Below are 13,897 nucleotides of genomic sequence, written 5' to 3'. Positions count from 1 at the left end.
TGCTCAGGTTATTAGCATAACCGAGACAAACCATATGCTGCGCAGTGTATCCTTTTATTAGGCCCAACGTGTTCACTGCCCGTGATCAGAGTGCTACCTGCGCCTGCGTGCAGACTGTCCCTGGGGACAAGTGACTGAAGGCATGAAGCCACAGAGCTCAGAGGCAGACTACTCATCACTACTCTGATCTCCTTTAACATGCTGAATATTAGTACCTTTTTAGAAAATGTCTGTTTGTGTAATGAGCCATTTTGTGCCTGAAAAGATCAAGCTAAAAAGTGACTTGTAAGTTGTCAGATGCTGCATGAATCATCAGAAATGCTCATTAGGTAGAAGACATTTGAATACCAAAATACAGCACTCTGAAATTGGTTTAACGGAGATGACCTGCCATCCTGTCCATGAGCTGTGTCACGGCAAGAACAATTAATTTAGTCTTGGTTGACTGGTGTGTATTGTATTGAATGGGAAAGTCACAAACTTTTACAGCTAAGCGGTAGCATTCCTTAGTAGAATTACAATGTTATTTTAGATAATGTTTAAACATGTTTTTTATATAATATCAGAAAAATGTTTTGGCTAAGCGGTGGACCGTACAACCTTATGCATCTAAGGTCACCCAAAAAGCCGCATGGGTCTCAACTGTGCTTCTGAAAATTTCTTATGGAGGCCTATGAGGGTTATTTTTGTTGGATTCCATATGGATGTCTTAACAGACCAAAGTGGGGCGGCACATAGAGCCTTTAGCATGAGTACCAACTACAATTAATTGAATGTAATTGACCAGACAATTTAATCCTTCATATTTTGACAAAAATTTGTTTTTGGTGATCCATACCAGTCCATAGTTTTCGAGACTGAAAGTATCCAGTTCATTATAAAAAGTTAGGATGCAAGCAGTTAAACATATGTGTAAGTACTGCCTATGCATCCCATAAGACACTCATATGTACATGGCCATATTTTGCCTCTGTTTTGGATAGAGCCATAATAAGTCTGCCACGGAGATCCTTAGGGGCTTTTCTTCTGCCTTGACCATAGTAAAGTGTAGTGTGACTAGTATTAATAACTAAAGACAATCTGACTGGAATGGCATTGGGAACTATTGGGAAATAAAAGTATCCAAAGCAGACTTCAATCCGAATTCCAGGAAAAATTAGATTTGCTGTGAAGCCGAATTTCCTCACACATCGTGGTAAATCACTGAAATGGAGGAGAAAACCAAAAAAATATATAGTCACCTCATCCATTTGCATGTGAAGAGGCCGCGGCGGCCAATTTCATTGAAAATCTCTTGCGCAGTGACATATGACATCACCACCGCTGGCCAGCTAGATGACGTGATCACGTCTGTATCCAACAAAATTTAGCACAGTGTCTTCAATCAAGATAGTCGCGGTGGCCTCTATGCAATCAAATGGATAAGGTGAGTATTTTTTCTTTTTTTTTTCTTTACCAGATTAACCCCTGAAAGCCCTCAATGTTAATCTCAGATGCAGCGATCAGCGATGAACGTGGCAACTGAGGGATTCTATCACAAGGGACAGCTCCATCACCATTCCCTGTCATTGCATCCGCTACGTACAAAGATATGCGCTTTGTGACAAAATAATTCATCACAAGGCAAAAAAAATTGTGAAATTCCTCAAAGCATTGAAGCGAATTTTCCATAACTTCGCTCATCTCTTCTGGTAACCACAGATTTGGATGTGTCTTTGGTCTAGACCACAATTTTGTCTTCAGTAAACTTCAAGATTTCTACATAAACCTTGCATTGTATGGGCTTCATTTTTATTGAATCTGGTCCCAGATGCACGGCCATTAACAAAGAAGACCGATCATGCAAAATGGCCTGAACAGGTGTCTGTGATGCTTGTACAGGCGTTAATGCGACCTCTGGCCACACCAGAGATGTATCTAGTATTACAGCTTGGCTCCATTAAACTTAATACTAGGTACAATAATAGAAATAACCCGTGGATGGATGTGGTGCTGTTTTTGGAAGAAGGCAACCATGTTCTTCTAATTCTGGATAACCTTTTTATATGCATCAGGATCTCAGCAAGTGTCTAAGTAACCATGTGCAGTACCTCAGAAGGACTACTGCAAGGGGTTGGTTACCATTAACAGAGTTAGTGCAAGGTTTCTTGAGTTAAATGTTGTGATTTGTTTTGTATGCACTTAATAGCACCGAATATACAACATATTAACAAATTATCAAACTGTATTAGATTGTCTGGTTGATAGACCAGGTCCGCCCCCTAGTTGTTGAGAGAGAGTCTAGTCTGAAGCAGCTTGGAGGAAAGACATGTGTGAGAGACCTCCCGCACAACTGGGCTCAAGTTCAGAGAAAAACTGCAGAAGGAGTTAATAAGAACCTTATTGCAAGTCTGTGGTTCTGCTGAGAGACTGCAGAGTGTATTTAGAGAGGAGTACTATAACCACCATCATTGTTGCTGTCCATATGCTCCTTTTGGGAGAATATTTCACTATACTTTCGAACTATGCCTTTTTCTGCTATATGTACCACTAATGCTCCTACCATCAACTGAGTAAAGAAATTGTAATAGATGACAATCAACTGGCCTTATTACTGACTCCATCATCTCCCAGCCCTGCATCTATAACGCTACCTTTCACCCTACCAAACAAACTCCTAACTTCAATGGCACCCCACCTAACACCATGCAGGAGCCCCAACTCCAAGGAGTGCCCCGAGGTAAGAAGGAACGCACCCCAGTCACTGCACAGCGCTACGGTGTGCCAGAGTGGAAATTGCCACCATGATCTGTGAGTACTACCACCATCCTCACGACAACCACTCCCATCTTCCCATAATACTTATCCACTATAGAGCCAATTCTGTATTTAGATTTGACCTTCCTTAGGGTATGCTTGCATCTGTGGCATGCCTAATCTGGCACAAATGCCGGCTGTCAACTGGACAAAAACCATTGCATTGAAAAAGGCTGGATCACCACCTGCCCCATTATTATACTATATAACTAGCTGAAGGACCTGGCTTTGCTGGGGTATATTTAATCTATTTCATTGTGTGTCGTTAAAAGGTATCAACACTATCCACTATAGGTGAAATCTACAGCACCCCGTCCCCAAAACAGTGACCTCCACAGCCCCTTAACACTGACCCCCCAGAGTGCCCCGTCCCTTAAAATTGGACCTCCACAGCAGCCCACCCCCTTAACTTTGACCTTTACAGCAGCCTTCCCCTTTAACAGTGACTTTCACAGCATACCACCCCCTTGACAGTGACCTCCACAGGGGCCCGCCCCTTAACAATGGCCTTTACTGAATTAGGGGCGTGTCCTTTTGAACAGCTCACTCTAAGACAGCAGCACTATACTGTCTGAGTGTGAGCTGCAGGGAGAAAGTCACCATCCCTCCCACCCCTGCAGCGGACAGCAGTTGATTTTTACCTTCATTTTTTCAATCCCTATTGGCTGAGGAGTGGAGGGGGCGTGGTCTAACCGAATCGGGCGTGGCTTAGCGAGGCCTAGAAGTAGATTTTTACCTTCATTTTTTCAATCCCAGTTAGCTGAGGAGTGGGAGGGGGCGTGGCCTAACTGGATCAGGGTTGTGTCCTTTTGAACAACTCACTCTAAGAAAGCAGCACTGTGCTGTCTGAGTGTGAGCTGCAGGGAGAGAGACACCCTCCCTCCCACCCCTGCAGCTGACAGAAGTTGATTTTTACCTTCATTTTTTCAATCCCCGTCGGCTCAGGAGTGAAAGGAAGCGTTACCTAACCGCATCAGGGGCGTGGCTTATATGGACCTGGGGGAGGGGTTTTAAGTCTTTTGAGGGTGGACACATTGTGGCAGGGGGGCGTGTCTGGGCTCCTTCCTGCAAGAGTGACGCCCCTCTGGGCACCTTACTGGCTCATTTGCATACCAAATAAACTGGATTTTCAGAGGATAAAAACATCTATTGCTGGAACAAAGGCACATCTGGAAATAAGCTACTAAGTGCTATTAGGCCATGGTTTTACTTTAATAGTGATTATCCTGGTGACAGATTTCCTTTAAAGCTCTCCTACAGCAGTGAAGATAAATGGCTGGGTTGGTATGGAAACCTGGAGTAAAACTGTGTATGTGGAGACTGGAGGACCTGCAAGCTTCTATTGGCTAATAAGGGTCATGTGACCAAGCTTCTATTGGCTAATTCATTTTTTGGGACTATCTCAGGAACAGTACGTCCTAGAGAGCTGAGATCTGGTCTAAAACCTTCCCGTACTCCTGATGTATCTGTGTGCCAAATTTCGTGATTGTAAATGCGACGGTGAGGATTCCTTTAGCGGACATACACACACACATACACTCAGCTTTATATATAAAAAAGATTATAGAATCTGGTAATGGCAGATCCGGCGCAATCCGGAAGCCTGCTCTCTGCAGGAAAAGCCTGCTGGATCTGCTGCCGCAGATGTGAACGTACCCTCATCCTTGCTCTTGTTTTGAGACATCCCAAGATGAGTAGCCTTCAAAATGAATGACTAGACTTACCTTCCTAAGTCTCTAGACCACGGATGTCAAACTCATGGGCCTCCAGCTGTTGCAAAACTACAACTCCCATCCAGGGCCGGCGCTACCATAGAGGCAAGGGGGGCAATTGCCCCCGGGCCCCCGCTCATTAGGGGGCCCCTAGCGCCGGCCCGGCCTTACTATTCTTATTGTCAGTTGTGACAGTGCTGCTGGACTCTGCGGGCTGCCGCCGGCGCCGCGCGGCAGCCGGCAGTAATGTAATTAATACATTAAACTAAGTTACTCACTCTGGGTGAGTCAAGTGTTGGAGGTGGCTGCTGTGCCTGCGCCGCTGCCGCTGATTCGGTCTCTTTCAGAGAGTCAAGACTGTCTGGAGGCTGGAGCAGCAGCGGCATGCACGGCACAGGCAGGCACAAGGCTCCGCCCCCTCGCCCAGAGCAGTACTTAAGGACAGGTGCTCTGAGCAGGGCAAGGAAAGGAAAAGAAAGGAAAGAAAAGAAAGAAAAGAAAAGAAAGAAAGGAAAGGAAAGGAAAGAAAGGAAAGGAAAGGGAAAAAAAGAAAGAAAAGAAAGGAAAGAAAAGAAAGGAAAGAAAGGAAAGAAAAGAAAGAAAAGAAAGGAAAGAAAGGAAAGAAAAGAAAGGAAAGAAAGAAAATCAATCAAGCAGCTCCAGGGAAGGCCCGCCGCCCCCAGCCAAGTTCCAGTCTGATAGGTTCATAATTCATTGGTTAGGGTACTTTCACACTTGCGGCAGGACGGATCCGGCAGGCTGCTCTCCCTGGCGGATCCGTCCTTCCGCTATATTGCCATATCGCCGCTCTGTCCCCCTCTTTAGTCCGGCGGCTTTCGCCGTGCTGCGCTGGGGCTCAGCCCCCGTCCCCATTATAGTCAATAGGGGCGAAACAGCGGAAGGACGGATCCGACAGGGAGACCAGCCTGCCGGATCCGTCCTGCCGCAAGTGTGAAAGTAGCCTTGTTTGGTTGTTGTTAATGAATCCATCATCCATCCATCCATTCATTCCAATGTACAGTATAGCGCTACACTGTGCCCCACAATGTACAGTATAGCGCTACACTGTGCCCCACAAAGTAAGCAAGCGTCATGGCGGGGGCGTGGCGGGGGCGGGCATCATGGGGGGGGCCCTTATTGTTTTCCGCCCTAGGGCCCCATTTCGCCTAGAACCGGCCCTGCTCCCATCATGCCCTGAGAGCTGTAAGATGTCCAGGCATGATGGGAGTTTTGCAATAACTGGAGGGCCACAAGTTAGACATCCCTGTTCATATGCTTTGCTTTTTAAAATATCTTTGTCGAACCAGTGTTAGATATGTTATTTTGCATTGAAGGTAGAGTACTGTAGCTTTCGAGATACATTGATCTGCTCTGAGATTTCACAAACAAATATCATCTAGTCTGTAAAGCTAGCGTGCCATAGACATAGACTACACCTATGCACCACTAGATCATTTATTAGCTGAGGCTTTTTTTCCTAGCCTGCAGAGGCCTGAACATTAGTGAATGATAAGAGAGCCCTCTGCAGGACACAGTCCACCCTGACTGCTCGTATTCTGGAGGCTGCAGTGATTAGCAGCACAGGTAGCTGCTGTCAGCTGCTCCCCCGGCTGTCACTATCTTTAGATCCTAATTGTGTAATCAGGGCGCACAGCACAGGGAGGGGCTGCTCTCTAATCTGTTATTCTAGCTTCTCCATAATCATACTCCCTATTCTGCAGAGCTACCTCCCATCCTGTCAGCCTCTGATTGGAGGTAGGGAGGAAAGGGCTATACATTGTACCTTTCAATTAGCCCTTTCATTTGGAAAGAGTTGAATGATTAATCATCCATGCAGGATAAGTGTGTGTTGTATTAATTTCACTGCCGCAGCGTCTCATGTTAGCATGCCAGAAAATGTATTATTTGATCTTTGCTGGATTAATGAGGACGTTTTAGGTTATTGTATGTATCTCTCACATAAAGTACAGGCTTCATATACTGTGAATTACTTTAAATAAAAGCTTTTTTTCCCCCTTTATTACCACTCTTGTGAATAGTCTTCATTCTTCACAGCTATACCCAGTATCAGTCACTTCTGTTTGACTCCATCATTTTCATTTGCCGAGCAGGCACCCCTCCTAAAACTTTGTTCTTCAGTAGCGTACATATAATAGGGTACCATTTCTGAGACTCACTCATGATCAAATGCTTCATGGCACAAAGCCAATTCACCCGTTTCTTCTGTCTTTTATCTCTACTCCTCCCCGTCCCTGTTTTGTCTGCAATGATGTCTACAACGTTACAGTCACATTAACACCAGGGAACAAATCCTTGGATGCACACTGTCACATCAAACGTGTCCATCTCTAGTGAGGCATTTTATACCTTCAGCACAAGCACTTCCCTGAGGCATGAGGAGCTATTTTATAGCACTTTTTAGGTACAGCTGTTCCCGCCTTAGGGAGAGAGATGCTTTAATGGGGCCAACTGTGCACCTCCTTTGAACAAAGCAGAATAGTATCCTTCAATATCTCAGGATTTTTTGGTCCTCTGCGTAAATCATATGTGGAGTAGAACCAATTTTCTTAGGTACTGTGAATATAAAAATGAGATCATGAGCTAACAGACCAAAGAATGGAAGTGCCAAGGAATCAATAGACTGTCAGAGGGAACAATACCTTGCCTCATGAATGTTCTTTTTCATTTTCTCTACAGGGTGAAGGCTAAGAAAGGAATTAACTTGCAGAGTACCAGATCCCGGGATCTTCAATGGGTTGTCAACTCAGAGCTTCTAACAGGTGGCAAACATTCCACCGCAACAGTAGATGTGACAAAGGTTCAGGCGCTCCCTCACAGGTATAGAGCACTATGTCTGCAGTGCATTTGTATCTGGAAATTCTGTAATGGTCCATGTTTTATGTCTTAAGTTTTATCTTTTAAGTTGTGCGTCTATGAGTCCATACAAAGATTAGGTGAGCTGTGGGTGTGGTACGTATTCCGTTGAAGATCAGATTATGTTATGTGAATGTGGTCACTTGGACTATTATTACTTCATAATAAAATTACACAAATAATATTGCAGTTAAAGGGACTGTTTGACCAGCTTTTGGTTTTTATTGGTTTAGAGTAGCACAAAATATTTCATACTCAGCTCCACTGATCCCTCTGCCCATCCATACAGTTCTCTGCTCTTGGGGAATCTTGATACACAGGGATTGTCCACTCAGGAGACCTGCCTAAACAGCCATTACCTATGTGTGTTAAGGCACCAGGAAATCGAGTATATGACGGATCATTGCGGCAGATGACCGGTGGATTTATGACTCTTTTTTTTTTTTTTTATGCCACTCGGAGCCTCTTAAAAAAAAGATCTGCCGGCCAACTTTTTTATTGTTCAAGGGCAAAAGTTGTTTAGTGTGGTATGGTGTGTAACCGCAGTGTCATGCATGTCTCATTGTAATAATTTTTTTTTTCTGGAAAAAAAAACAACTGCTACTGAATTAATAGTAAACTGTTTAATCGGGTTATTATATAGTGCATGGCAATCTCTGACTAACAAAACTAGAACCAGCCCTGTACCTCACATGGATCCAGAAATCTCCCCAATGATTGCTCCAATTGGTCTGCTAGATTTATTTCCACCTGGCAGTTCAGGGATTATGTCTTTCTTAGGGGGTATGTCCTTTCTGCTGCCTGTAGCTGTCACAACTTCTAACAGAAAATATGGCAGGAGATAGTTCAAGGGTGGAACCAAGCACGTGGGACCACCTCAGCATGGTGGACAGAGAGCTGAGGAAAAGAACAATCAGGAGGCAGATATGCTTTATTGAATAACTCAGTGTCTATACAATTTTTTATTTTTTATTGCATGCAATTACAAAAGTTTTCAGATCCAGGTGATGGTTGAAAAATGTGGACCATTTTTCATGGGACAAATCTTTTAACATTGCTGGTACCATGTGAGAAGGTTGTAAAAGTATAAGGCCATGTTCAGACATGACAGTATTTCATTGTGGATTACACAACATTCAGTACAATACATGAGTACTGGGTTTCCAAACCCCCATTCACATGTGGCATATTTTCTGCTAAGTATTTTTGTGCAAGCTGTAGCTTTGGAGATCTATAGCATGCACATTAGATTGTGGATTTAATACTCTGCAATAAAGGTTGCGAAACCCATGGCAAATGTGCAGCACAATCAGCAGGAATTTGTGGATTCCACACAGATTTGCCACTGACTTTTGGCCCCAAAACCTGATCTTAGTCACACAGGGGTATAAATGAATGAGCTATAATACTGTATCCATAGAAGGGCCAGATATTCTATGAGTTTGCTCTGGTAACATCTGTAAAGTGCAGGGTGGAAACCAAGAACAGTACAGAAATATCACTAGGAAAAACTAACCCTTGCCCTGCATTATAAGAGATCGCCTCAGCTGTTCTGTAGCAGCTAGCAGAATTTTGAATGCAGCTCTGAACTACATTATAATTCAGGCTGCCTCTCTGGATGGATCAAGAGTGAAACCCACTGTGAAGATCCACGGCATTTCTACAATGAACTGGGAAGCTGTGATTTTGAAAAATCCATGGCATGCCCTGAAATACAGTCAATTCTACGGCTACATGTGGATGGTGTTTTGAAAACCTCATTGACACATATTGTTATTGACAGTATAAATCTGCAAAGGTTAAACCTACCGTAAAAGTGTTCATAAATATCCATAAAAAAATATACACTGTAAATAAAATCTGTCACAAATTCTATTTAACGTTGTACTAGTTTTTGGATTATCCTAATTTGTTGATTTTGATATCTATTGTGCATTAGGGAAATGAAAATAACATGATGCCATATAATTTACTTATTCTTTATGAAAAGAACCAGGGATTAAAGAGGTTGTACCATCTCAGACATTGGAGCATATCACTAGGATATGCCCCCAATGTCTGATAGATGCGGGTCCCATCGGTGGGACCCGCACCTATCTTCTAAATGAAAGTAGCAAAGTCCCGGAGGATGCACCGTGCATGTGTGGCTGCCCTCTATTCATTCCTATGGGAGAGCCGAAAATAGCCGAGCGCTGGTTCGGCTATTTCCATCAGGTCCATAGAAGTGAATGGAGTGGTGGCTGTGCTTGCGTGGTGCGCCTCTCATTCATTCCAATGGGACTGACGAAAATAGTTGAGACTGCCGTGGGGATTGCTCAGGGACTTTGCCGACTCAGTTTTAAGTATAGGTGCTGCCCCCAGATGGGGGCATATCCACTTCTTGGTCTATACAGATCACTTTTCTGCAGTTATATACATATTATTCTAAACCTGCCTGTAATGATAAGGAGATATCACCTTTGTGTACAGATCCACCATTCACAATGGGTGATTGTCAGAGCTTATCTATTCTTTCCTTGTACAGTGACCTCTGTACAGGTCACTGAGCATGGCTAGAAAACTCTCCCATAAAGGTCAATGAGGTCCTCTCATGACCATTGTGTCTATGGACCATGGGGCTGCCGTAAAGCAATTTTTTAAATGTATGTAAATGCTGTTAAGAACAGCTCAGGCAAGATAGCTGCCGCCATAATCATGTTCAGGAAATAAAATAAAATATGTACAATCAGAAAAATAAAATCAGAAAAAATAGAAAAAACTGAATATGTATTGCTATCTGGTTTTAACTGGAGTTTTTGGTGACACATTTTTTTTTTTTTTTTAGATGATTGCAGGAACCAGACAGTATAGATTTGGGTTCACTTTGGGGTCATTATAAGTGAATTCAATATTTGTTGGATTTATGATACATATTACTTTACATGTAATTCTTTTTCTACCCCAAATAACTGTTTAGCCATTAAAAATTCAGTTTTCACATACCATAGACGTATTCCTCAACATTGAAATTGCAACACCAAGAAGGGCAATGTGTAAGATTATGGAAATCGAGGAAGTAGCAGGTGTCACTAAGATATGCAAATAATCACAGTTTCAACCTCCTAAGAGGGACATAATCCTTGAACTGAGAGACCTTGGTTTATCAGTCTGGCAGATCACTATGGGCCTAGGCTGAGATGTCAGAACTTTTCAACGTTAGGTGTCCTGGCTATAAGATGTACTTTTTTTCCCACTAATACACCCCAAAAAAGGCTGTAGAATAATGTTACTTTACCACACAACAGCTAATAAGACATACTTTTTTCCCCACTAATACACCCAAAAAAAAAAGACTGTAGTACAATGTAACTTCACCGCAAAATAGCTAATAAGGCAAAGTTCACACGAATGTGTGTGACCCGTGCTGCAGCCCGCAAATTGCGGGCCGCAATGCACGATGGCCGGCCGTAGGTCAGCCGCATCGGATCACGGACCCATTCACTTTAATGGGTCCGCAATCCGCCCGTTCCGCAAAAAGATAGGACATGTTCTATCTTTTTGCGGAACGGAAGTACAGGATGCAACCCCACGTAAGCCCTCCGTAGTGCTTCTGAGGGGTCCAGTTCCGTGCGGCCATTCCGCAATTCCGGATTTGCAGACCCATTGAAGTGAATGGGTCTGCATCCATGATGCGGAATGCACACGGAACTGTGGCCACGTTCATGTGAACTCGGCCTAAGACACACTTTTTCCCCCCACTAATACAACCCAAAAAATCCCGTAGAACAATGTACTGTAACTTCACAGAAGAACGGCTAATAAGACGTCTGTATATTTCCTCTTAATCTATCCCATAAATGGCTGTATAGCAATGTAAATTCACAGAACGGCTAATAAGACGTACATATATTTCCTATTAATACACCCCATAAATGGCTGTATAGCAATGTAAATTCACCGCAGAACGGCTAATAGGACGTACGTATATTTCCTATTAATACAACCCGTTAATGGCTGTATAGCAATGTAAATTCACAGCAGAACGGCTAATAAGGTGTGTACCTATATTTCCTATTAATACACTCTGTAAATGCCTGTATAGCAATGTAAATTCACTGCAGTAAGGCTAATAGGACGTACATATATTTCCTATTAATACACCCCATAAATGGCTGTATATCAATGTAAATTCACCACAGTATGGTTAATAGGATGTACGTATATTTCCTATTAATACACCCCATAAATGGCTGTACAGCAATGTAAATTTGCTGCAGAACCGTTAATAGGACGTACGTCAATTTCCTACTAATACACCTCGTAAATGGCTGTATAGCAATGTAAATTCACCACAGAACGGCTAATAAGACGTACATATATTTCCTATTAATACATCCCATAAATGGCTGTATAGCAATGTAAATTCACTGCAGAACGGTAAATAGGACGTACGTATATTTCCTATTAATACATCCCATAAATGGCTCTATAGCAATGTAAATTCACCACAGAACGGTTAATAGGACGTACGTATATTTCCTATTAATAATACACCTCGCAAATGGCTGTATAGCCATGTAAATTCACAGCAGAACGGCTAATAAGACGTATGTATATTTCCTATTAATTCACCCTGTAAATGGCTGTATAGCAATGTAAATTCACCACAGAATGGCTAATAAGACATATGTATATTTCCTATTAATACACCCCATAAATGGCTGTATCACACAGCACTTGCACCCCCAATAACAAGCAAGGTTTGCTGGAATTACTGAGCTATCATATAGCACAAACCTAAAAGCAAGCAGTATAACAAGCAATTTGGATCCCAAGTTAGTGCAGCAAGGTGTAATAGAATCGCTCCTATTACCCAGTCTGTACACTCCCCTATTGGACCCTGTTCTCCTTTTATAGTGTGGATAATACCTCCCTATCCTTTCCCTACACTATGAATAATCTTTCCCTGAACTTCTAAATCATTTTTTCAGCACAATAAAGTCTTTCCTAGCACTGTCCCTAGCGCCTGGTGACATCTCTCCCTGCACTAAGTACACTGGTAAATGGCTGAATCCAAGATGGCTGAGGCTATTTATAGGGCTGCAACATCACAGGCTAGCTGCTGATTGGCTGCATGCATGGCATTATGGGTGATCCCTGGTTCCCATAGTTCTTTGCTCCATGTCCTAACATGTGCAGCAGCCATTTAAGGAAAAAAAAGGTGATTCGTTACAACGAAGTGGGAGGAAATTTGACTTCGGTGCGAATCAAATCTTTTCCTGAAATTCGAATTGAATTCCACTTCGTAAATGGATATATACAGAAAACAGCATTTTAAATAATAGCTATTTAGATTCTAGCTGCATGGCTATGTCCATAGTCATGTATATACACACAGACATGTAAATATACTTTCTCCAGCCAATACTAAACATACTAATCCTTATGCAATGCAATGTGGGTGGATATACTGTATACAGTACTCCTAAACACTGAAATTGCAACACCATGAAGGAAAAGTTATAGAAATCACAGGATCCATAGACATATTAATATCCAAATGATAAAAAATGGAAACAAAATAATAAAAGCATCTTGATTTATTCAGTATCCAGTATGAGTGCCACACGCTTAGATACATGAACTTACACGTCTTGGCATGCTATCAATATCAATAAGGTTATTGTCTGAGGACTGTTCTCCCACACTGAATGTACCTGTGTGTGCAAATCATCAAGATCTGCTGCTGGCAGCTCTATTTGCAAACGCCAACCAATGACATTCCAGATGTGCTCAATGATAGATGATCCAGAGACGATGCAGCATGTTAAATGGGAGTATCACTGGTTCCAAATCAAGGTAACGCCAAGCTGTTACTGTATCTGAAATGAAGACTAGCAGGGTCTGGCTAATGTACATCATGTCACCACACCATAATCCTGGTAATACGACTGGAGTAATCCTCCATTGTAAAGGCTTCTTCATGGTGTTTCTCACCTGGTCTACAGGCCAATTTCAGGCAATCACTGCATCTGAGACAAAAGTGTGACTCATCGCTGAAGAGGACAAACCATCCATGCAGAAGTTCGCCTCTGTGCACCTCTTGTTGTCATTCCATTTCTTCATTGTTCCCCCAACCACCATTCTGTGGTGAAGTTACATTGTTCTACAGTCTTTTTTGGGGTGTATTAGTGAAAAAAAAGTACGTCTTATTAGCTGTTCTGCAATGAATTTACATTGCTATGCAGGCATTTACGGGTTGCATTAATAGGAAATATACGTACAGTACATCTTATTAGCCGTTCTGCGTTGAATTTACATGGCTATTCAGCCATTTATGGGGTGGATTAAGAGGAGATATATGTACGTCTTATTAGCCATTCTTCGGTGAAGTTACATTGTTCTACAATCTTTTTTTTTTTGGACGTACTAGTAAAAAAAAAGTACATCTTATTAGCCATTCTGCGGTGAAGTTACATTGTCCCACAACCTTTTTTTGGGGTGTATTAATTTACTTTTAATTTAATTATTTTATC

General features: G+C 42.4%; 1 protein-coding gene across 1 annotated transcript in view; it reads left to right on the top strand.

Annotated features, from left to right (window-relative positions):
- Positions 1-13,897, top strand: part of TMEM132E (transmembrane protein 132E) — a 99,604-nt gene that overhangs the window by 16,309 nt on the left and 69,398 nt on the right. Inside the window, exon 4 of the mRNA XM_044274285.1 lies at positions 7,206-7,346. Within this exon, the coding sequence (XP_044130220.1) occupies positions 7,206-7,346 (141 nt within the window). The remainder of the gene's footprint in view (positions 1-7,205; positions 7,347-13,897) is intronic.

This window comes from Bufo gargarizans, unplaced genomic scaffold (assembly GCF_014858855.1).
Source record: "Bufo gargarizans isolate SCDJY-AF-19 unplaced genomic scaffold, ASM1485885v1 original_scaffold_1625_pilon, whole genome shotgun sequence".
In the NCBI taxonomy this organism is placed as follows: Eukaryota; Metazoa; Chordata; class Amphibia; order Anura; family Bufonidae; genus Bufo; species Bufo gargarizans.
Note: the sequence above shows the minus strand (reverse complement) of the source record. Positions and strands in the feature narration are given on the sequence as shown.